Raw genomic sequence first — 25174 nt, 5'->3', positions numbered from 1 at the left:
AATAAAAAAATAGGGCTGGCTGGAGGGTGTAGCTCAGAGGTAGAATGCTCCCGGGTTCCATCCCCAGTACTGGAAAAAAAAAAAAAAATCTTAGAAAGTGTCAAGAAGAGCCATTTAGAGGGTCTTAAGAAGAAAGGAAACAAAAGTCCTGGACCAGCAAGAAGAGAACATTGGTCTGGGCTTGGTGAAGGATTTCAGCAGGGATGGTGGGCACAGGAGCCCCGCCGCAGGCTGCCAGGCAGTATCCCAGAAGTATGGCTGCCAGCTGACCTGTGTTCTTGAGCATCAGACTTTGGTTGTGAGCATGGTATGTTATTTCCTCAACCCAATTCAAGAGGCTAGAAGGATTGCAGTGATGCAGCAATGACAGGCATTTCACAGAGACACTGGCCCATCCAGCTTCCTTTATGTAGAATTAATTGCCGGCTTGGTGGCACATGCCTGTAATCCCAATGCTTGGGAGGCTGAGACAAGAGGGTTGCAGGTTTGAGGACAGCCTCAGAAACTTAGTGAGGTCTTCAGCCACTTAGTGAGACCCTGTTTCTGGGGGGAAAAAACAAAAAGAAAAAGTCTGGGGGTATAGCTCAGAGGTAGAGTGACCCCGCTACACACACACACCCAAGAACTTAACAATAGGTTTCTGCAGAAGCAAATTTTGGTAGCACACTGCTCCAAGATCTGCCTGGCTTCATTCAACACTCCTCTGATTCTCCCCTTCAACTCTAAAGCTGCTCAAGGTAGGGAAGGATGAGGAGGTGGTTGTGTGCACCCTTAAGCAAAAGCAGCCAGTCCAGATGTGCCAATTTTATTAACTCCAGTCCTCCATGTAAGCTTGAGGCAAAACAAAACAAAACAAAACAAAACTTACTGCAGCAATGTTGACTGCTTCAGTAATGGATTTTAAATTCCAGTGTAGGAAAATCCTTCTAAGGGGTTCCCAAAGAATCAGCTGCCAATGGGCGGGGGTGGGGGGTATCTCAGAACACACCAAATATGTCTATTAATCTCTTATTGGAGAGAATAGTGAGAAACTAATTTAGGATACTAGAGATACTGGGAGATAAGGAATGGCATTGCTCAGAGTCAAGAGCCAAACAAATCCAAGGCAGCCAATAAGGGAAGTAGTAGAGAATTTTGAGGAAGATGAACACTTTATAGTAAACCACATTATATTCAAAAGAGAACCCTTTATAATTGAACTATATTCACAGTACTTTACATCTGAGACTGAGTTCTGGGTCAAAGGTGCATCATATAATCTCTTAAATATCTCAGTCCCTCAAGGACTGGGATTATAAGCATATGCCACCATACTTGGCTTCTGTGACATATTTCTAAGCACAGATCTAATCTGGTCCTGTAGTGTTAGAAATGACAACCCCAGTAGAATGTGTGGTGGCACAGGCTTGCAATCCCAGCACTTAGAAGGCTAAGACAGGAGGATTGCATGTTCGAGGCCAGCTTCAGCAAATAGTGAGACTCTCGTTAACTTAGCAAGACCCTGTTCTGAAATAACAATAAGATAGGGCTGGTGGTATAGCTGAGAGGTAGAAAGCCCCTGGGTTCAGTCCCCAGTGCTACATACACACACACACACACACACACACACACACACACACACACACACACACACATACAAAAGGAGAAAGAAAGAAATAGAAAGAAGAGACAAACTCAGAAGTTTGTTCTTTCAAACTCAGTATAATTAAGCTTAGAAGAAGCATTGAGGCAAGTGAAAGAAATATACCCAAGTGCTACTGGTAGAAAACATTTTTGTGTCTCCTCTCTCTCTCTCTCTCTCTCTCTCTCTCTCTCTCTCTCTCTCTCATGCACACACACACACACACACACACACACACACACACACACACACACAGCCTGCCCTATGTATGGAGTCATAGGCTTGCTCCCCTCCCTTCCTGGCCTCAGAATAATTTTTACTTGGCTCTTCCCCACCAACAGTGCAATGGCTGGGACTCACTAGACTACAAGATAAAAATAGTGGAATGAAAATATCATGGTAGTGCTGTAGCAGTGGTCAGAGCTGGAGTTGTTCTTAGAGAGCGTGTGTGTGTGTGTGTGTGTGTGTGTGTGTGTGTATGAATAATATTATAAAATCATTTGGCCATTAAATCTAGGGTTACAGTCTTACAGTTCTGGGCCATAAAGAAAAAGAATAAAGAGGCTTCCTTTTTAGCAACTCTGGGCAAGGACTCTTTTTGGTGTGATTGTGGTTGTGTGTCCATCCTTGGCCCTATCATGTATCCAGAGAATGGAGTTACTGTGTTTATTCCACAGTGAAGCTGAATAATGTGACCATCATTAATCAGAAGGGGAGAATTAGGTGTTGAACAGATGAAAGAAAAAATACAGCCTAGAGACACTTGTGCTGATAACTTGATTTATGGCAGTGTTTCACAAAGATAAATACCCAGCTCATTCCCAAATATCCCATGCCTTTGAAACTCTAACCTACAATTGATTTCAATTATTTTACTTTTGTTCATAAGAATAATAAAAATTAGTTGAGTACGTTGGTGCTTCTCTATAATCTCAGTGTTTGGAAGGCTGAGAAAGAAAAAGTTAAAAAGACAGTTTAAAGCCAGCATGTGGTAACTCAGCAAGACTTTGTTTCAAAGAAAAGCAGAATAGGAAGGGGGTGTGGTGGCACATGCCTGTAATCCCACCACTTAGGAGTCTGAGACAGGAGGATTGTTCAAGGCCAGTTTTGGCAACTTAGCAAGACCCTGTTTCAAAATAAAAAATAAAATAGGGTTGGGGTTTTATCTGAGAGGTAGAATTAATTGATTAATTAAAATAGGACTGGGGGGGGCAGGCATGGTGGCACACACTTGTAATCCCCGCACTTGGGAGGCGGAGCCAAAAGGATTGCACAGATTCAAAGCCAGCCTCTCTGGCTTAAAGAACCCCTGTTTCCAAATTAAAAAAAAATATATATAAAATAGGTCTGGGAGTGTAGCTCAGAGGTAGAAGGGTTCCATCCCCAGTACCACCAAAAAATAAAAAATAAAAAAAATAAGAAAATAGGGCTGGGGGTAATAGCTCAGAGGTAGAAACCCCCTGGGTTCAATTCCCAAAACATTTATTTTTTTTTATATCATTTTTCAGTGCTGAGAATTGAATACAGCCTCTCCTCCATGCTAGGCATGTTCTCTATTGCTCAGGCACACCCTCAGCTGGGATGATTTATTTTTCCTCTTTTCAGCCTCAATACAGTTTAACATTCATGGCAGATACTGGGATTGGCTTACTTGGCTCACTTCTAATTTCTTTGCAGTCACCACAGAGTCTGGAGGTTGAGCACTTTGTTTTGCAGTCTCTTTGCTGCTAGGTTGCAAATGTGCTTCTGGCCCAGAGACTGGAATTTGGAACGGAGTTCAGTGTGGGGAAAGGCAGAGCTGCAGGTGCTCCTTTTGCTCGGCAATTGTAGTGTATGTGATGTGGCTTTGCAGCCAGCAATATGGCAGCAGCTGCCCAGTTTAGCAGAGGGCTTCTCCATCATGGCAAGAGAAGCAACTCCACTGGCAGCCAAGTTCTGCATTGTGGCTTTGGGATTCATTTCTGGAAGCTCAGTCTAGTGTATTTTTTAAGCCTTCCCAATAATTATGTAAGTCATGTAACAGTCTATGATAAATCATTTTCTGAATAGACAGGCTGAGTGGATTATATTCTTTGCAATGGAACCCTGATTGACACAAAAGAAAAATTAGGTTTTAGAACATTATTGTCTTTTTTGCTTGTTTCTTTTTCTTCTTCTTTTTAATTTCATGGACACAAACATGATGCAACGTTGGCATTCCTTGTAGCATTTCATAAGCAGTTGAATTAGGAGATGACTGCAGTTCCTAATTGATACACAGTCAGATTCATAGGGAGCACCAGCTGCTATTTAACATATCTAGACTGGAGCTTTCTATTTGTCCTGCTAAATCAGTTTTCCATGCTTCTCTTTCCTGCTCCATGCTCTAAAACTAACCAGAAGTCACGGCCTTTCTTGTTCTTAAGATAACTTGTTTTTTTGTCAAGTTGCTTTAGTCAATGAGTATATGAGTTCTACGTCAAAGTCTATCACATACGCAGTCTTGATGATGTCTTGGAAAGTGATCACATCACTCACAGTTTTTTAAATACTGATTTATGCTGGTGGTCTGCACCTTCACCTTCCATTAGGTTAGCATTCAGTGTCTCTTCTAAAAGCATTACACTTGATGCAATCTTTCTATTTTGGGGTCATCTTTATCCTTAAAAGCAGTGTACTTTCTAAACAGTAAATATTTGTTAATTCTTCACTATATAGTCCCCCACTTTTGCTGCCTAAGGATTTACAGGTTAAAAGCCACAAGCAGAATGGAGCCTCTGGTGCTTTCTCTGAATTAACTACCCATGTGTTGATGTCCAAGTTTGCAATTCTAAAGCTCTTGGTTGGCCAAGAAAGAGAATGTAAAGGAATGATCCAAGACTCTTTTTTCATCTTGAAGGTTGATCTAGTTGGCCTAAATGGTGTATTGAATGTACCAGTATTGGGAAATGGCTTCAAAATGCTTTTAAATATAACTTCAGGGAAGCTTCAGGGAAAGGACCCTGCAGAGTTCCAAGGGCGATTAGTAAGAGAATAGAGGAAGCCCAGGATCTTTTACATTTCTAAGAGAAGCAAACTTCCCCAAGGATGTGGGGGAATGCTATAAGCCTTCAAGAGATCCTAGACTTTGATAATCAGTTAACACATTTGGGGTGTAAAAGAAGGCTTGGGGTCTGTGCTGCAGACAGGGAAGGTCTACAGGAAGTAATCCCCAAATAAAAAAACCTGCCCCAGAGAAGGCACAGATTGAGTTGGGTCAGAAGACTTGGTATAAAAAGGTTCTGCATCCAAAAGACTTCGGTGACTTCTTTTCAAGTCACCTCCCTATACTACCTCTGGTATAGAGCTTTATTAACTCTGTCCTATCTTTCCATCTTTGTAATAATAAAATCATTTAACCTTACAGAATTTGGACTATTGTTCTCTACACATAGTTCAGAACAAGAACCCACGGCTATACATTTCTCACTGTTACAATTTCAGGAGCCCAACAGGGCCCCCAGAACAGTTCCTCCACCATAACATTGAAGTCTGTCAATAATATTGTAATTGGATCTACTTGAGACATGATGTCCCAAAGAGTTTCTTTTATAATTGTGGGTGCACCCATATTTGGGGCATAAATGTTTACTATCCTTATATCTTCTTAATGGATTGTTCCTTTTATTAATAAGTAGTTCTCCATTTTGTCTCTTCTGATATGTTTTAGGTTAAAGTTTGTTTTATTAGATATCAGTGTTTCTACTGTTACAGTGAAACTGGGCTCTGAAACTATAACAGTGAGATGTAGTCATGGGTTCTTGTTCTTAGCTATGTGTAGAAAACACCAGCCAGAACTCCTCTTTTTTTGCTGTAAGCTTAAGTGATTTTATTATTACAAAGGTGGAAAAATAGAAACAGATATTAATACCCTACACCCAAAAGGGGGACGTAGGGGAGTACCTTGCAAACAAGTTACTGAAGTTATTGGGTACAGACACTTTTATACAAATAATCTGTCTGATTGCCTGTCTGAATGCCTGCCCACACCCAAGCTCTGCCTTTCTAATACCAAAGCTATTTTCAAATACATTTTGTAGACATTCCCCAATACTGGCACATTAATACCAAAGTTATTTTAAAATACATTTTGAAGCCATTTCCCAATACTGGCACACTACCCCTGCTTGTTTTTTTTATCTCCATTTGCATGGTATATATTTTTTTATCCTTTCACCTTTAGCCTATGGATATCTTTGGCTATCTTTGGCTATGGATATCTTATGGCAAACAGCAGAGTTGGATTGTTTTTTAATCCACTTTGCCAGTTAATATCTTTTAACTGGATAGTTAAGCCCTTTGATGTTCAGTTATTATTGAGATATGACTTTTATTTCCTGCCATTTTGTGTTCTATATTCTGTTTGATATAGTGTTATTTCTCTTTTGCTTACATTCCCAAGTGAATTTGCCTCTTTTCTGCTTCTGAAATTTGCTTTTTTCTTCCTTATGATTTATTTAAGTATTTTTTTTCTAGTGCTGGCTTGGGTTGTCATGAATTTTTTAAGTTTCTGCTTATCTTGTACATTTTTGTTTCTCCATCAATTTTGAATTTTAAGTTTGTTGAATATAGCAGCCTTAGTTGGAAGTTGTTCTCTTTCAGGATCTGGAGTACTTTATACCACTCCCTCCTTGCATTCATGACTTGGGCTGTGAAGTCTGAAATAATTTTTATTGCTTTGCCCCTGAATGTCACCTGTTCTTTTGGTCTCACTGTTTTTAAGATTTTTTCCTTGGCTTCTATGTTAGTCTTCTGATTATTACTTGGCACAGGGAGGTCCTTCTTTGGTCTTGTCTTAACTGTGTTCTGTATGTCTCCTGCACATGGATGTCTGAGTTTTTCTGTGTTTGGAAAATTCTCTAAAATAATTTATTTGAAGAGGTTTCTGATATTCTTGGTTTGTACTTCTAGCCCTTCTTCAATATTTCTTATCTACGAGTTGTAACATTTCTTTTTTTTATATGACTTTTGTTTTTATTTTTTTATTTATTTTTATTTTTTCTTTTAGATTTTTTTATTGGTGCATTATATTCAAACATCATATTGGGATAAAAAACTTGTGTGTACAAACATGTACTCATCGCTGATTTAACCCCTACCCAATTCCCACCCAGTTCCCTCCCTGTCCCTCCTTCCCTTGCTTGGCTTAGTGGTTGACTTCGATATGTTTAAGTACATTGTGTGTTTTAGAGATTTTCCTCTTGCCCCCTCCTTTCTCCTTTTTTAGGCTGTCCTGTTTGCTCCTCCATAGGATTTCCTCTTTCAAGAGTTCCTCCTATGACCCATTTATCCCTAACTCTCACATATTAGGGAAAGCATCTGATTTCTTATTTTTTGCGACTGACTAATCTCACTTAGCATTATGTCTTCCAGTTCCATCCATTTCCCTGAAAATGATGTAATTGAGGTTTTTTTGATGGCTGAGTAAAATTCCATTGTGTACATATCCCACAGTTTTGTAATCCATTCATCTGTTGATGGACATCTTGGCTGGTTCCATAGTTTGGCTGTGGTGAATTGTGCAGCTATGAACATAAATACACATGCATTAGTTTGGTAGTTTGGCTTCCTATCTTTTGGGTAGATACCCAACAGTGGTATTGCTGGATCAAATGGTAGATTTGTTCCCATTCTTCTGAGGATTCTCCATACTGTTTTCCAAAGTGGTTGCACTAATTTGTAATCCCACCAACAATGTCTTTGAGTTCCCACTTCTCCACATCCTCGCCAGCATCTGTTGTTGTTTGTGTTTTGAATGATTGCCATTCTAGTTGGAGTTAGGTGAAATCTCAGGGTAGTTTTGATTTGCATCTCTCTGATTGCCAGTGATGTTGAGCATTTTTTCATGCATTTATTGGCCATTTGAATTTCTTCTTTTGTGAAGTGTCTATTTAGTTCATTTGCCCGTTTTGTTATTGGATGCTTTGTATATTCTAGATATTAGTCCTCTATTGGTGATGTAAGTGGCAAAAATCTTCTCCCATTCTGTTGGCTCTCGATTGAGATTCTTGATAGTTTCCTTTGCTGAACAGAAGCTCTTCAGTTTCATGCAGTCCCATGTATTGATTCTCCTTTTAATTTTTTGTGCCTTTGGGGTCTTGTTGAGGAAATGTTTATCTGTGCCTATGGGTTGTAGTGTTGGACCTATGCCCTCTTCGAGGAGCTTCAAGGTCTCTGGTTTAATTTCCAAGTCTTTGATCCATCGTGAGTTGACTTTTGTACAGGGTGAAAAAGTGGGATTAATATCCAATTTTCTGCATATGGTTAACCAGTTTTGCCAACACCATTTGTTGAAGAGGCTATCTTTTTTCCAGTGTGTTTTTGGCCCCTTTGTTAAAAATCAATTGGCTGAAAGTGTGTGGACTTGTTTCTGGATCTTCTATTCTGCTCCATTGGTCTATGTATTTGTTTTTGTGCCAGTACCATGCTGTTTTTATTACAATGGCTTTGTAATATAGTTTAAAGTCAGGTATTGTTATTCCTCCTGCATGGTTTTTGTTGCTGAGAACTACCTTGGCTATTCTGGGCTTTTTGTTATTCCAGATAAATTTAAGGACTGATTTTTCTGTGTCTGTGAGGAATGATCTTGGTAGTTTAATGGGCATTGCATTAAATCTGTAGATCACTTTTGAGAGGATGGCCATTTTAATTATATTTATTCTGCCTATCTATGAACATGGAAGATCTTTCCATCTTCTAAGATCTTCTTCGATTTCTTTTTTCAGTGTTTTATAATTTTCTTTGTAGAGATCTTTCACCTCCTTGGTCAAGTTTATTCCTAGGTATTTTATTTTCTTGTGGGAGATCCTGAGTGGAAGTGTTTTCTGAATTTCTTTTTCAGTGGATTTATGGTTGGTGTACAGGAAAGCTTCTGATTTTTAAGACTGATTTTGTATCCAGATACTTTGCTGAATTTGTTGATCAGTTCTATAAGCCTTTTGGTTGAGTTTGTTGGGTTTTCTAAATATAGTATCATGTCATCTGCAAGTAGTGAAAGCTTGAGTTCTTCTTTTCCTATTTGTACTCCTTTGATTTCCTTTTCTTGCCTTGTTGCTCTGGCTAGAGTCTCTAGTACTATATTGAAGAGAAGTGGTGATAGTGGACATCCTTGTCTCATTCCAGTTTTTAGGGGGAATTCTTGAAGTTTTTCCCCATTTAATATGATGTTGGTAGTGGGCTTATTGTAGATTGCCTTAATAATTTTGAGATATGTTCCTTCTATTCCAATTCTCTGCAGTGTTTTTTTTTATCATAAATGTTGAATTTTATCAAATGCTTTTCCTGCACTTCGGGCTGGTTTCTTCCTGGTGTCTCATTTTTCCAGCCCTCTTTTTCTCTGTCCCCTGTATTTACAGTTTTTATTTCTTTGCTGGTTGTGTTTTCTGGCTCTGAAAGGTGCTGGTTTTGTGGTACTAGTGATCGATTGTTATCGGGACTTGTAAGTGCCACTTTTCTCCGTCGCCATCCAAGTTAGAACATTTCTAATTGTCCCATAATTGTTGAATGTTTGGGTTGTGTTGTTGTATTGTTTTCTGGATACTGGTGACTGTACTTTCAGTTTTGAATGAACTATATTCCAAGAGTTAAACTCTGTTTTCTATGTGGTCTAGCCAGCCAGAGTTGTTTTCTATTGCTATCTTCAGTTCATTTGTTGACTCCTTCATTTCATTCAAAGCCTCTTTCTGGTTCTTTCTTAAAGAGCTCAATTTCCTCCTTAACTTTCTGTATACTTTCTTTGAGGTCTTTCATTATATTGAAGATCAAAACTTGAAATACTCATTCTTGCATTTCTTGCAGATCAGTATTGGTGATATCCCTTGTTGGTGAATTATGGGAGTTTATTGTTTCTTCACTGCTGCCTTGTTCTCATATTTTCAGAGTTCTCAAGTTTGTGTTACTGTTGTCTTGGCATCTTCTTCCTCTTTTTGTGTGAGTGCTGTATTTATTTGTTACATATATTTACCTCTACCCATCAGACTCAATTAGTCTCAGGCTTTTGAGTTTGTCCCTCAGCACCTCTTTAACAATATAATTTTTCTTAGTTCAGGCAAACAGGAATCTCTGATTGGATGCAGGCTACTGTGTTGTTCTGGCCCCAACTTCACAGGGCCAGAGGCTATGATGTTCTATTCAGGACCTGCAGCCTGCTGGTTTTTAGGCTTATTTTACCCAAGAGGCCCCTACTGCTCTGCTGATTGTGATCCTGGGATACTCCAGAGTGCTGATCTCTGGCTTCTGTAACAAGTGGGTTTAGGCTCAGCAAAGACAGCCATTGCTATGTTCTGAACTTATGGTCCAGCTTGCTGAACTTTGATGGCCCCTGGGACACTAATCCAAATCTGCTTGTTATGGTCACATGAAATACTTTAGTCAGTATCTTATATGCATGCCAGACACAAACTTTGCTGGAGGAGAGAGAGTATTGAATTCACAGATTTTGGCTTTAATCAAGTGATGCCCTCCTGGGCCCTTGGCCTCTTGGCATAGTTTGGCCGAGATGGCTCTACCCAAAACCCAAGGTCTGGCAGGGAAGGATTGCACAGTTCCAATCAGGGGCTTGCGTGGCTCAGTTCCTTAGCCCTAGGGACACTATGCCTATTTTGTGCGGCTGCACTCCCAGCAGCCCTTGCTGGCCTCCAGTGTTGGTGTTTTGTGGCACCCAAACACAACCAAGTGCAACTTCACTGCTTTTGGAGTCTGTAATTTGGTAGGCTGAGCTATCTCCCCCTAGCACCACAAGTCGGTGATCCCTAGAGACCCTACAAAGGCTCCTCCAGCAACAAACTGCAATTCCCTCTTGTCTGTCTTTAGGGGCTGTCTATTTATTAATATTTATTAATATTTTTGCTGTTTCTGATAGTAGTTCCCACCATGGCCTCTACAGGGATGATCTGGCCCCCTGAGAGTTTATTTCTTTGTCACACATGGCTGGCTTCTTCATGCTGGGATGGCTTGTTAACTTATAGTTAGCTTATATTTGACAGGTGCTGCCCTGGGTTTGCTGCCATAAGAGGTGAATTCAGTTTCAGCCGTGGTGTCTGGCTGAATCATCTGGTCTGCTGGGTCCTGTTTAAGCATGGGCTGAAGTGCCAACCATTTTCATTGATGGTCTGTAGTTGTCGGCCTCATGACAATCTACAGTTTCTTCCTGGAGGTCTCTGGAAGCCTTGGTTTCGGCAGCCACCAGCTCCTTTGGCAGGGCCTGATCAAAATGGGACTTGGTTTCTGTTTGAGATGTGTGGAATGCTTTAGAGGTGTCTGCTCTTTTTTCTAGTTCTGGTTCCTCTGCTTTTCAACTTTCATTTTTTTGTTGTTGAGTTTTCCCTGCTTTTCTTCCTTTGTTGAAAAGCAGGCTCCCCAGTGGTTGAGTTGCAAATCTCAGTATATCTGAATCCTGCTGTCTCCCTCTAAGTCACCATTTTCTATTTTTTGTTTCTAAAAAAGTCTAGTTAAGTTGTTGAGGGCCTCACTAAGTTGCTGAGGCCTGACTTCAAACCTGTGATTCTCCTGTCTCAGCCACCCAAATACTGGGATTACAGGCATGTGCTACCACTACCAGTTCCCCCTACCATTTTTAAGCTTGAAAGTTGGCTGAGTTTTGATGTCACAAATTCTACAACTGGAATTCTTAAATTTAAAGTATTTACTCACTCCAAGATAGGCATCTCCTCTATCCCAGCTAGGGCTTTGAAGCTGGGAGTCAGTGTTGCCAAATGCTCAGTCTCACTCCTGTTGGAAGGCCACTTGGACTCTTGAGTAAATCAAGGCCAGCATGACAGAGTCTAAAGGCTGAGCCAGAGTGAGTCTCAGCTGGACAGTCTAGAGGGGCAGCTCTTTCCTCATCATCCACGGAGCTCCTTTCTGCCCAGCTTCACCTAGGTGCTGACCCCTTCCTGCCTGCTCAGCTCTCTTCTGGATCAGCCTCTAGTCTGGTTTATTTCTTTGCTTCTGCTATCCTGATATTCAAGACATATTTTAACAGACACTTCATTAGAAACAAGAGGATGTGCCAGAAAACCGGAGCATCCCAAAATGTAAGTATATAAGTAAAGAAATGCCTAGATTCTGAGCATGAAATTCTCATTCTGAATAAATTGGGAGCAATTAGTGATGTTTAGAGGCCTCAGAGGCTACGACTATCTATTGGTACATCCTGCCAATGTTCTGAACACTCAGAAACTGCCAGGGCCAAAGACCCCCCCCCCCTTTGGTGAATTTAAATGAAAAACAAAACAAAACTTCCTTTAAGACAAGGTGTATGTGTATGTGTGTGTATACACACATATGTACATATACTGGAGATTGAATTCAGAAGGATCTACCACTGAGCTACTCTCTAGCCCTTTTTAAAAATTTGAAACAGGGCCTTGCTAAGTTACCTTATGCTGGCCTGGAACCCGTTGATCCTCCTGTCTCAGCCTCCGGAGTACTAGGATTATAGGCATTCACCACCACACTGGGCTGGGGGAGTTGTTATACTATAAAATGCCCTGGATTGAAGAGAATTTGTAGAACTAATTATATTTTTCAAAAGGAGCATAAGATTGGAAAAAAGTTTTAGGAATACTGTTCCAGTCAGGTGTGGTGGCACATACCTATAATCCCAGTACTTGAGAAGCCAAGGCAGGAAAATTACAGTTTCCAGGACAGTCTCAGGAAACCAAGGGAGAGCCTGTTTCAAATAAAATAGGGCTAGGGGGTGTAGCTCAGAGGTAGAATGCCATTGGGTTTGATCCTTAATACCAAAAACAAGCAAATATTGTACCAGTGACTCAGAACCCCATGTTCTCAAAGGAAAGGAGGCTAAGAAGGAAGCAGGACAGGGAGCCAGAAAACAGTAGGGAAAAAAGTCTTGCTCTAGCAGGGACCCCCGTGGGTACCAACTTGCAGCTTCTGGTCAACTTGAACATTTGTGCTTTCTTGGCCTTGCTACTGCAACTGATTAAAGATGTACTTTTTTTTTTTTTTTTTTTTTTTTTACTTCTCATCCAGTCTTAGGTTGTAAGTAGGGCAAAAAACTTGACATTTGCTTTGAAAAAAATTATAATATGGGAAGCAACCAATCCTTGAGAATAAGTGTCCCTTAATAGTGATAGGGAAGGTCTGGGACCACTTAGGGCCCTCCCTTTTTTAGGGCAGGCTGTCCTACTGCAACCACCTTACAAGGAATCTCCAGCGAGTTCAGTTTTCCAACAGTATTGAGTGGAAGGGTTCCACCTCCTTCCGGAGGCAGGCCAACAGCTCTCTGCTCATTTGCAGAGGCGTGATGATGGACATCCGCTCAGTCCAATGAGCGTCAAGCTCTTCCAGGCTTAGTGGATGGGGGATCTTCGGTCTCTTCATTCCATTCTGGAACATCAGCTTCCTTCTGCACCATCCAGATAGTGCCCCGGCAATGGCCTACCAGTGGAAAAAAGAAAAGGAAAAAAAAAAAAAAAAAAGAAAAAAAAAAAAGAAAAAAAAAAAAGATACACACAGAGAAAACCATCTGCGTTCAGAAAGGGGCGCCCTCCGCCTGTTCCCTTACCCTTCCCGCAGCCTCCAGCATCTTACAAATTCCTGCCGGGGACCTGGTCTCCCCGGAGCCACCGCCGCCCGGGGCCACCGCGCCTCCCGGGGCTCGGGCCGCCGCCCCAGCGCCACCAGCTCCGCTTTCGCTTTCAGTCCGGGCGGCGGCGCGAGCGTGGCGGGCTCGGTGGGGACCCACGTACGGGGCCAAGTACAGGACCCGGGGACCCGGCCCAGGTAGGGCCGCCGGCGGGTGGGCGCGGGCAGGGGCTGCGGGGCGCGGCGGGGTCTGCGGGGTCCCCGCGGGCCCTCAGACCGCCCTTTGCAGCCAGGGGGAGATGGGGCGCGGGGCCCACGAGGCTGCTCCGCCATCCCGCCCGCGGCCCTCCCTCCATCCCTCCCTGGAGTCTGGTCAGCCGCGGAGGATCGGAGAGCGGGAGGCGGCCACCTGGGCCCGGGTGGGTGGGCGCACCTGGCCGTGGCTGCCCCAGAGCAGGACCCGCCTGTTCTGACCCGGGGGCCGGGGAGCTGTGCGATCCGGCCCGGAGTGCCCTAAACGTCAGCCCCCTCCCTGGTTCTCCACTACTTCTTGCCAGCAGCACCATCTCCCCTCTTCACTCTGACTCTACCTGGGTTTTGTTCAGATAAAGTTCTCCGGTTTGGACAAATTAAGTTTCCTGCCTGGGCGTCTCACTGGCCAGGTAGGCCTCGAGGTTAATTTCATAAAGAAATTTCATAAAGAAGAGGAAGAGCAACCCTTCCTTAGGCCTTCCATGCTGCACTTTGTAGCCCAGGTTCAAAAGATGTTCCCCCCCCCCACCTCTATAAAATGCTGAGTATTTACTCTTAATTTAGGACGTGGTCAACATTGGGAAAACAAACAAACAAAAAAAAAAAACCCAAACTTTAAAAATGGGTGAGTTGTCATCTCCCTCTGGATTTAGAAATGGCACATTTTCAGATGGCCCAAATAGAAAAATTTTGTATGTAAAAAAAAAAAATCAATTCAAGTTTTAAATCATTTGTCAATAGTAGCAAGCTATTTTTACTGACTGTGATAGGGCATGGTCCAGGAAATTTTGAAAGAAAGTGTATTGCCTTGTGATGATCTATTTTGTCTCATACCCACAATTCTCCTGTCTCAGCCTCCCAAGTACTGGTATTACAGACGTGCACCACTCTAGGCTAGCTTGTTTCACATGCTTTGAAACTAGTCCGTTGGTCTTCATTCTTACTGCTTTTTACTTTCCATATCCCAGGATCATTTATTAAGTTGTGCGTTGGATCCTAAGAACACCTAGCTTAAAACCTTTCCGGTGCTTCTTACTGCATCCTTAAGCTGCCTCTGAGGCCAGGTGGTTGTCTGGCCTCTCCCCACCTCTCCAGCTCCTGGCTATCCTCTGCCCCCTACCCCATGTCGGGTGTGCCCTGTTTCAAGCTCACTGGCCTTCATAGCCAGCGCTTTCTGCTGCCTCAGCCTGCAAATACGCTCTCCCTGTCCTTCTTTGCTTGGTTAACTTGTATTTGTCCTTTAACTCCCAGCTAAAATATCCTCAGGCGCCTCTTCCATAGTGTAAATCAGCCTGCAGATCCTCTCTTTTAATTGTGTATGGGTATTCCTTGATAGACCTAATAATGATTGGTAATCATATCTCTCTCTATATATATACTTGTGTATTTATATAAACTTATTTAAAAGCCCCACCCTGTACTGCAAATTCTTTGAGGCCAGGGGACCCCTGTTTTTTAGCATTGTTAGTATTCAGAAGACACAAAGTGAGCTCTTGATAGGTATTTGTGGAATGAATGATTGAGAATATTTTATTTAACTTTTACAATAATCCCATGAGAGAGTATTGTTATTATCTCATTTCATACACGAAGAAAATGAAACCGGAATTAACTTGCCCAAGGTTACATAACAGGTGGTCAAGTAAGAATCAAGCCAGGTTTTCTTGTCTGTATGCAGTATATATTATAACAATGTATGTGTGTATGTGTGTACATATATACATATACACATACATGCATATATACTCACATTTGTAGAAAAAATATGAGAATAGTCTTGGGCTTCTTAAATAAACAGTATGCATGTGAGTATAACATTCAAAAGAATCATGTGGGATATGGGAAAGTAAAAACAGGTTTATGAGAACTTTATGAGGAGTTTATAATCACACAGTCGTGGATTACAGTTCAAGTTAGTGTTAACTTGGCTGTTTCTTTTTTAAAAATTTTGGCACTAAGGATTGAACCTAGGAGTATCTACTTCTGAGCTACACACCCCAGCCCAGTTTTTAATTTTTATTTTGAAATAAGGTCTCATTAAGTTGCTGAGGGTCTTACTAAATTGCTGAGGCTGGCCTCGAATCTACAATCCTCCTGTCTTAGCCTCTCAAGTACAGGAATAACAGGTGTGTACTACCACACGTAGCTTCATGGATAATTTCTTGCTTCAGTTCTCTTACCTCAAAATGGGAATTATGGATTAGAGAGGGGTGTTTGTATGTCACTTTTAGATGAAGCGCCTGGCATTTTGTAGGTTAGTATATGTACTCTTTCTCCTTGGCTTCTGTCCTTTTAAGTGTTAGTGGAATTTAACTTTTTTTTTTTTTTTTTTTGGTGGTACTGAGGTTCCTGGAAGCCCTTCTACCTTAGGGCTACACTCCCAGACCTATTTTATACTTTTATATTTGGAAACAGGGTCTCTAGGCCAGCACAGCTGGCTTTGAACCTGCGCGATCCTCCTGTCTCCGCCTCCCAAGCGCGGGGATTACAAGCGTGCGCCACCACGCCCGGCAAGGAATTTAACTTTTAAAAAATGCATGGGGAAGGCTGCATATATTGAATACACTGTTTTTGAGAGCCTTTTTTTTTTTTTTTAACTGCATCACTCTTTTAGAACTTTGTTAATAAAGCCCGACTTTAGGAGATCACTTAGGACTGTGAGATGCTGAGTTTTCAAATTGGAACCGCTGGGCCTGGTAGCGCAGGCTTGTAATCGTAGTACTTGGGAGACTGAGACAGGAGGATCACATGTTTCTGGCCAGCCTCAGCTACTTAGTGAGACCTTGTTTCAAAATAAAAAAAATTTAGGTTTGGATTTAGCTTGGAGGTAGAATGCCCCTGGGTTCAATACCCAGTTCTGAAAAAAAAAAAAAAAAATTGGAACACTTATTGTGGGAAGAGTGAAACCAGACAAGAAAAGCTCGTTTTTCAAGGGAAGAGCTGAACATACTGGAACATGACCACGGGTTGTGAGGGCTTAGCAAGAGCATCCTCCATGAAACGCTTGAGTCACTACACTGAGTTCCTATCCAGCCTCTTTCATGTGTGATGTAGCTCTAAGTGCTGTGGGGAACGCGGACTTGTTCTCAAGGAGTCCACAGTGCAGTAGGTATACCAGTGCATCAGTAATAGTATTATCAGGCAGGGGATAGCGAGATGCCATAAGAGGTGCACAGGACATGCTGGGAGTTACAAAAAGGAAGACTCCCAGGTGTGCCTCATTTTTTTTTTTTTTTTGAAGATTTAAAGAAGTTTACTAGAAAGATAGAAATACAGAAAATAGAAATACAGCTCCACACCAGACTGGCATGGAGGGGTGACTTGAAATAAATACAACACCAGGGGTGCCTCATTTGAGTTGGACCTTGAAAAATAAGAGAAAGTCATTGAGGTGAAGGCAATCCTTGAGCAGAAGGGAAGAGAGAGCAAAGTACCAGGGCTAACCACAGCCCATAGTGGATTTTCAGATGTGTACAGGGAGATATGTTTTAAGATAAGGCTAGAGCCTTGGTTTCTCAGACTATGGGACAAAGAAGGCTTTGATTATGTGGCTAGTAATTTAAGGGGAAGAAAAGTCTTTGAAACTTGCTCAGTCTGATGACTGAGGAGAGAAGATTACATCTCAGTGATTTAGTCTCAAATATTGAGTGAATGTCTGTTATTGATCAGATCAATAAGACCCAATTATTGCCTTGGGGAGCTTATCATTTCGTAAGGAGAAGAAGACATGTAAAAAATTAGGTGTATTAAAATGTCACAGGTGCAGAAATAGAATTCAATAGAACACAAAATTGAGTGGATTTTAATGGTTGTTGCTAATTGCTAATTTCTTTCTACTAGTTAAATAAACAATGCAAGGCAGTAATTTTCCTTTTAGGAAATTTTCCTTTTAGGAAAAAACCTGGTTCCTATGGAAGCTTGCATATCATTTATCTGCTTACTGTAGGTGAATAATTGCTGGCATTTATGTTGTCTATATTACATTCCATTTTATTTTCCTGGCATTGAAATCCCCTTGAGACAGAACCCTGGTCTCTTTAGCTCTGACTTGGGCTCAACCTTGCAAAGTCTTTGACATGAGGTTCTATCCCAACCCCTCCAGCAGCCCATGAGCCTTTCTGCCAACGCTTAGCCACCTGGAATCTTTAGATATCCTGCTGGGCCTTTGGGGACCACTGGAAAACTTGCGGGGAACCTGTGTGCTTGAACCTGTCACATTCATGGAGCTCTTCTACCTTGAAGTGATGTGCACACCCACTAAGCTGCTGTTGTCAGGAATTCCAGATGGGAGCCAGACATGAGTTCCCTTTATCTCTAGTTTCTCAACTTCAAGGGAAACTCATCATTTTGTTCCTGTCTTAGGATTCGGCCTGAAGAAGTAGGGACAAGAACTCTTTACCATATTGGTATGTTAGCTATGTTATTCTCTAAATTGCTCCATTCCTCTGTGTTGGAATCTTTTAGATGGTTGCTAGGGAAAAAAAAAAAAAAAAGACAAGAAAACTGTATTTCCTGTTCACATTTCAATTCTGTCTCACCTGGCGTCTTGAACTGGGGTGTGAATTCTCCAGGTTGACTGTCTCTGCTGGTGGATTCTTTGCCTTCAGATATTCTCTGTGGAAAGGAGAACGGGCAGGGGGTAGGTGCCTTGAACTCTGTGCTGGGGCAGGGGCAGGATGGAGGTGAATGGTGAGGGAGTGCACATGGTCCACATTAGCTATGGCCTTGAAACCGTGTCCTGTTGTGCAGGGTTCAAGGGATAAGGCCCTGAAAAGGATTACCATGGAGGTTCTCAACCCCTGACTTCTCAGCAGAATCACTGAAAAGTTAAAAACAATTGCTCCCCAATCTCATCACCATAGACTCTAGATTAATTGTTGTCTGTGTGGATCCAGGCATAACAAAGTTTAAAAGCTTCCCAGGTTATGTTAATATCCATCCAGAATTAAGAACCACTAACATTTTCTGGAGGGAGAATCCCATGTACCATGATCACTTTGAGACATTCACAATGTCAGGTTACTACTTTTCTCATCTGGTTGGAAAGTCTAGGAGCCAGAGGAGTTTGAGGGGATTAGAACTAATTACCTGAGCACACCTGGTAGGATTCCCCCCCCCCCCCAGTAAACATCCTTTACAGAGGCATGTTTGTATAAGGGAAAGAAAATACTATGCTTGATTCTTGGGGCACTGATTCCCAGCTCTCTTAAAATTGACATTGCTTTTATATTTGACATCTTTTAAAATACCGTGCAAAATATAGTGTGCAGCCTGCCTCCCAGTGTGCTTTGAGCATCACCTTGGAGTGATTTCTCGCCACCTTGAGATTGATCGTTCTTCCTCTGACCCTTGGTGGTTCTTTTCTTCTGCCTCAGTTGCCCCAATGGTCCTGTTCCTTCTTTCATGCTGGAGCGCCTCCCTGCTTACTTCACTTGCAGTACTTTTAATGGCCTCCTTCATTTCCAAACCTGACCTGTCCTTCCAGGCTACAGTCAATGCTCGTCTTGCACAAGGCAGCCCTCATCCACTTACACTCTCTCATTGGAAACATCATTTCCTTCTCAACATCATCTAATATTTACTGTTTTTTTTTTTTTTTTTTTGGTTGTACTGGGGGTGGAACCCAGGGGCGTTCTACCTCTGGGCTACACTCCCAGACCTATTTTTTATATTTTTATTTGGAAATAGGGTCTCTTTTTTTTTAATCTTTATTTTTTTATTTTTTTATTTTAATTTTTTTATTGAACATAAATGGTATACATTTAAACTATACTTGGTGCCCTCTCCCCCCGCCCCTGTTTTCCCATTCCCCCTCCCACCAATGATTGTCCAGGGTAACCATGCCATATTCATAATTTTATACATATTCAGATGTATGTAGACCCTCATTAATCAAGTTCAGTCTTCCTCCTCCCCTATCTTTCCATTCAAGCTTTGCTGGTATTTCCCTTCCATTACCTGGATCTCCTGCGTTTTAAAGAGGCTCCATTCCTCCCCTATTCCATACCCTCTGATTGGTCACCTTAATTGCTTCACTATAAGGCCCTTTCTATAGCTCGACCTCTTCTTGTTGCCCCTTTCCTCCTAGTTATTGTTGATTAGGGGAAGCATCTGTTTTTTTTTTTTTCTGCAATATTTCTCTGTGCATGCCGCGTTGCAAGTACCGATCCCATTCTTGACGGCCCCAGTAGTGGCCTGGCCACCCGGTGGACTGATCCAGACCTTGATGGCTCAAGCAGCGGCCTTGCCTCATGGGAGGCCCCGATTCTGGTCTCACTGGCCCCGACACTGGCCTAACCCCTCAGCTGTCTCCGATCCTGGCCTCGGTGGCCCCAGCACTGGCCTAGCCTCACGGCAGGCTCCGATCCCAGCCTCGCTGGCCCCAGCACTGGCCTAACCCCTTGGCAGGCTCTGATCCCAGCCTCGGAGTCCTCAGTAGCGGCCTTGCCTCACAGAAGGCTCTGATGCCGGCCGCTGGCCCCAGCACCGGCCTAACCTCTTGGCAGGCTCTTATCCCAGCCTTGGAGGCCCCAGCACCGGCCTTGCCTCACGGCAGACTCCGATCCCGGCCTCGCTGGCCCCAGCACTGGCCTAACCGAAATAGGGTCTCTTAAGCCAGCACAGCTGGCCTCGAACCTGCATGATCCTCCTGTCTCAGCCTCCCAAGTGTGGGGATTACAAGTGTGCGCCACTATGCCTGGCCTACTGTGTTTTATTACTTGTGTATGAATGTTTCCTGTTCTTTTGAAATTCCTGAGAGTGGGTTCTGTGTCTCATGTACTATTTATTTCACACAGTGCTCAGAACTTTGTGTAGAGTGAGCATTCAGTACATGAATATGGGATGTAAAAGTATTGTGGATGATTGTAAGAGAGAATCCTGGTGACTGATATATTAGTCACAAACTGTGGTATAATCACCATAGACTCCTGATGTTATTCTTGGCTAGGAACATATTAAATTTAGTTTGGGCATGACAATTTGACAAAGGTACTGAGGTGATCAGACGTTAGTGTTAGGAATTCTTGCCTTTCCCTGCTCCTCACTGCTGAGCGTCTCCGCCCTTGTTTGCTCCCTGTGTTTTAGGAATTCTCTAGTGTTCTCCCACTGGAGAAGCTGAGAAGTCTGGATTCTTGCTTCCTCTGCCTCCCTTCTTGGTAGAGTGTGGCCATCTCCCTCTAGCTCAGGCAGACTCAAAGCTGAGACTTTGAAGCTGAAACAAGTAATGTTAAGTTGTAGGGGACAGCAGGGATCTCATTCTAGTGATGACTGTGGCAGTGCCAGCCTGATTTCCAGTGTTGGTGGGGATCACAGTCTTGATTGCAGTCTTCTCTGATGTGGCTCTGGCTGTTTGTCTTTGCTTGTTCTATGAGCTTGAGTTTCCCAAATGTTCTGCAACTCTAGGACCCATTGACCGAGCTATGCTGAATCATCTAACCCTCCCTCCCTCTCTTTCTTTCTTTCTTTCTCTCTCTCTCTCTCTCTCTCTCTCTCTCTCTCTCTCTCTCTCTCTCTCTCTTTCTTTCTTTCTTTCTTTCTTTCTTTCTTTCTTTCTTGTGTACCACTGGAGATTGAACTTAGGGGTGTTCTACCTTCAAGATACACCTTCAGCTCTATTTTACTTTTCTTTTGAAATAGGCTCTCACTAGGTTGATGAGTCTTACTATTTTCTGATGCTGTCTTTGAACCTGCAGTTCTCCTTTGCAGCTTATCAAGTACTGGGGTTACAAGTGTGAGCCAACATGCCCTGCAGGATCCTCTAATAATTTCTTTTCTGCCTTCATCAGCAAGAGCTTATTCTATTCTTGGTTCTTTCAATCAAGAATCCTGACTGATCTAGTAAAACATTGGAAACTAAATGATACTTTCTAGTAGGTGTTAAGATTAGTTAGTAAGTAACCATAAACTTATTTCCTCTGTGAATCAGTAAGATAGGAAGTTAATTTTACTTTCAGAAAAATACCTAGTAATTGTGGAAGTTTTGTGAATCTGTTAATTCTGGGTAAATTCTGATACTCTGTTGTCTTGCTAATATATTAATGACTTTTTGCTTTGCTTTCATGCACGTGTGCCTGCAGGTAGCTAGAGCAAGAAGATGGTGTCTCTGCCCCTCAAATGGCCACTCACAAACCTGTCATCTCTATTTACCTCGCTGATGATGCTCCTGACTGTATCAGCTCCTTCATGGTGCCAGAGCAGCGACTCAACATCCTCAAAAGCTAGCGATGGGACACCATTTCCTTGGAATAAAATGCGACTTCCCGAGCATGTCACCCCAGTTCACTATGATCTCATGATCCATGCAAACCTCAGCACGCTGACTTTTGGAGGAACCACAGAAATAGAAATCACGGCCAGCCAGCCCACCAGTACCATCGTCCTGCACAGTCACCACCTGCGGATAGTGAGGGCTGCCCTCAGGAAGGGAGCTGGCGAGGGGCCTTCTGAAGAGCCCCTGAGGGTTCTGGAACATTCTCCTCATGAGCAAATTGCGCTTCTGGCCCCTGAGCCGCTCCTCGTGGGGCGCCCTTACACAGTGATCATTGATTATGTTGGCAATCTATCTGAGAATTTTCATGGGTTTTATAAGAGCACCTACAGGACCAAGGATGGGGAAGTGAGGTGATTTAAAATGTTTTAAGCTTCAAGTGGTGGTGCCCGCGCTAAATTCCTTCTTTCAGAAGGATTGTCTTTTAAAACTCTCTTTATTGTTGAACTCTTTTATTTTTTTTCATGTTCTTTAGACTGTTAAAAATTACCAGTGTTTTATCCTTTATTTTTTAAATCTCATTTTTAAAATTTTCTTTTAACCATTTTTCCCCTCTAGCTTTATCAGAGTAAATATCTATTTATTTAATTTGATTTATGGGACATAATGGACATTTTAATTTTGGGGGGATATGCATTAGTTTGGAAGGGCTGTCCTAACAAAGTGCCCCAAACTGGGTGCCTTAAAAAAAAAAAAAAAAACAGACATTTAGCCAGGCATGAAAGTGCTTACCTGTAATCCCAGTACTTGGGAGACTGAGACAGAAGGATTGTAGGTTTTAGCAACTTGGTAAGATCTTGTTTCAAAATAAACAAAAAAGGGGCTGGAGATGTAGTTCAGGGGTTCAGTCCCCAGTACTCAAAGGCAAAAAAAAAAAAAAAAAAAAGAGCCAAACATTTATATTTCTCAGTTTTGCAGGTAGGAAGTGTGAGAGCAGTTGTTGAAGGCTGTTCTCTCTCATCATCTTAGCAGAACGCCAGTCAAGATGGGTGAGGGCCCTGCCTGATGGCCTCGTCTTAACTATATTACAGCTGCAAAGACCCTATTTCCAAATAAGGTCAGAGTCACAGATTCTGAGGATAAGGACTTCAGTATATCTTTTGGGGGGATAAAATTCAACATTAGAAAGAACATTTTTTTTTTTTCAGTTAAAACTTCTTATAGAAATCTTCACTGTTTTTCTTTAGTTCTGTTTTTAAGGAGATATATTGGGGAAAATTTACATTATATTTATTTAATTAATCATTTACTTATTTATTTTGGTACTGGGAATTGAACTTAGGACATTCTACTCTGAGTTACATGACCAGAAGTAGGGAAAAAAAAAAAAAATATATATATATATATATATATATATATATATATATATATATATATATATTATTTTTCCCCTCAAAGAGTCTTGCTAAGTTGCTGAAGCTAGCCTTAAACTTTCAATCCTCCTGTCTCAGCCTCCCATGGGATTACAGACGTGTACTACCATGCCCAATTAACACTAAATTTTAAAATCAGAAATTTTCTTTGTTAGAAGATTACAGTGAATCCATATTATTTTCTTAGGGTAAAAAGTCAGATGATACCAAATATATATATTTTGTGTGGTACTGGGGATTAAATCAGGAGATGAACTGCTACTGAGCTCCATCCACAGCCCATTTTATTTCTTAATTTGAGATAGTCTCTAAGATGCCCATTCTGACCTTGAATTTGTGATTATTCTGCCTCATCAGCCCCTGAATAGCTGGGATTATTGGCATGTGCCACTATGCCTGACCCAAAAAGAATTATTTTAAAAAGTAAAATTTAAGCTGGATGTGGTAGCAATTCCAGCAAGTGGAATTGTCTCAGCCTAATTCTCGGCTGTAATTCCAGCACTTGGGAGGCCGAGACAAGAGGACTGAAGGTTCAAAGCCAGCCTCAGCAACTTAGTGAGACCATGTTTCAAAATAAAAAATAGAAAAGGTCTAGGGTATAGCTCAGAGGTAGAAAGCCTCTGAGTTCAATCCCCAGTACCTAAATAAATAGATAAATAAATATAAGCAAGTAAACTAATAAAAAGAAAAAGTCAAATTTATTTCAAAGTCTTCAGAAAGTACTACTACTTTTATTTCAGAAGAACATCTTTCTAGAACCTCTCTCTGGATATACATATAGGTTTTTAATGTAAATGAAATGGTCTTGTATTTTTGTTTACAAGAGAGTTTCATAAATTTAATATGTTGGAGCCGGGAATGGTGGCGCATGCTTGTAATACCAGTACTTGGAAGACTGAGACGGGAGGATCGCGCAGGTTCGAAGCCAGCCTCAGCTACTTAGTGAGGCTCTCAGCAACTTAGTGAGACCCAGTTTCCAAATTAAAAGCAAGCAAACAAACAAACAAACAAACAAACAAAAAGGTCTGGAAGAGTAGCCCGGATGTAGAAAGCCCTGGGTTCCATCTTTTGTTATATTTCTTTGTTACTAGCCAATACTGTGTATTAGCAGTCTTTTTTTATGGGGCAGGATTGAACTCAGGTCTCATTTATGCTAAGCAAGTGCTTTACCATAGAACTACATCCTAATCCCTTAGCAATCTTTTAAGACCAAAAGATGTGTCTCTTAAGTTCTGTTACTTTCATTATTAAGAAAGTTAAGCAGCTTCTGCTGGGCGTGGTAGCGCACACTTGTAATCCCAGCATTGAGAGACTGAGACTGGAGGATCACCGTTTGAGACCAGCCTCAGCTACTTAGCGAGGCCCTTCACAACTCAGTGAGACCCTGTTTTGAAAATAATGAATAAAAAATAGGGCTGGGGGTGTAACTCAGAGGTAGTATCCCCCTGGGTTCCATCCCCACTACTGAAAAAAAGAAAAAGACAAAAGTCAAGCAGCTTCTGATATGTAATGATATGTAGGGTTTTTTTTTTTTGTTTTTGTTTTTGTTTTTGTTTTTGTTTTGTGAATCACCTGTGTCTGACCTTAGCTTGAGATTCTATTTATGCACTGGTATTTTCTTACTTTTTTTTTTTTTTTTTTTTTTGCGGGTCTGGGGATGGAACCAGGGATATTCGACCTTCGAGCTACACCCCTGCCCTATTTTTTGTTCTTTATTTTGAAACAGGGTCTCACTAGGTCTCACTAAGTAGCTGACGCTGCCCATGAACAGTGATCTTCCAGTCTCAGTCTCCCGAATGCTGGGATTACAAGAGTACACCACCACACCTGGCCTTCTTACTAATTTTTAAGAGTTTATTCTTTTTTTTTTAATTTTTTTTTATTGGTGCACTGTATTCATACATCATAGTGGGATACAAACTTTTGTAGACATACATGCACACATCGCCCAGTCAGCCCCCACCCGATCCCCACCCCATTCTCTCCCCATCCCTCCCTCCCATGCTTGGCTTAGTGGTTGACATCTAGTATTATAGCAATTTATTCAAAATTAAAAATGATAATCTCACATAACATTTTCATTTGCATGATACC

The 25174-nt window shown here is 41.8% G+C and overlaps 1 protein-coding gene across 1 annotated transcript in view; it reads left to right on the top strand.

Annotated features, from left to right (window-relative positions):
* Window positions 1-21533: 21533 nt before the first annotated feature.
* Window positions 21534-25174, top strand: part of ERAP1 (endoplasmic reticulum aminopeptidase 1) — a gene marked incomplete at both ends in the record, with an annotated part of 37847 nt that continues 34206 nt past the window's right edge. The window contains one exon of the mRNA XM_080719544.1: window positions 21534-22060. Within this exon, the coding sequence (XP_080575670.1) occupies window positions 21534-22060 (527 nt within the window). The remainder of the gene's footprint in view (window positions 22061-25174) is intronic.

This window comes from Muscardinus avellanarius (assembly GCF_963383645.1).
Source record: "Muscardinus avellanarius genome assembly, chromosome: 1".
Classification (NCBI taxonomy): Eukaryota; Metazoa; Chordata; class Mammalia; order Rodentia; family Gliridae; genus Muscardinus; species Muscardinus avellanarius.
Note: the sequence above shows the minus strand (reverse complement) of the source record. Positions and strands in the feature narration are given on the sequence as shown.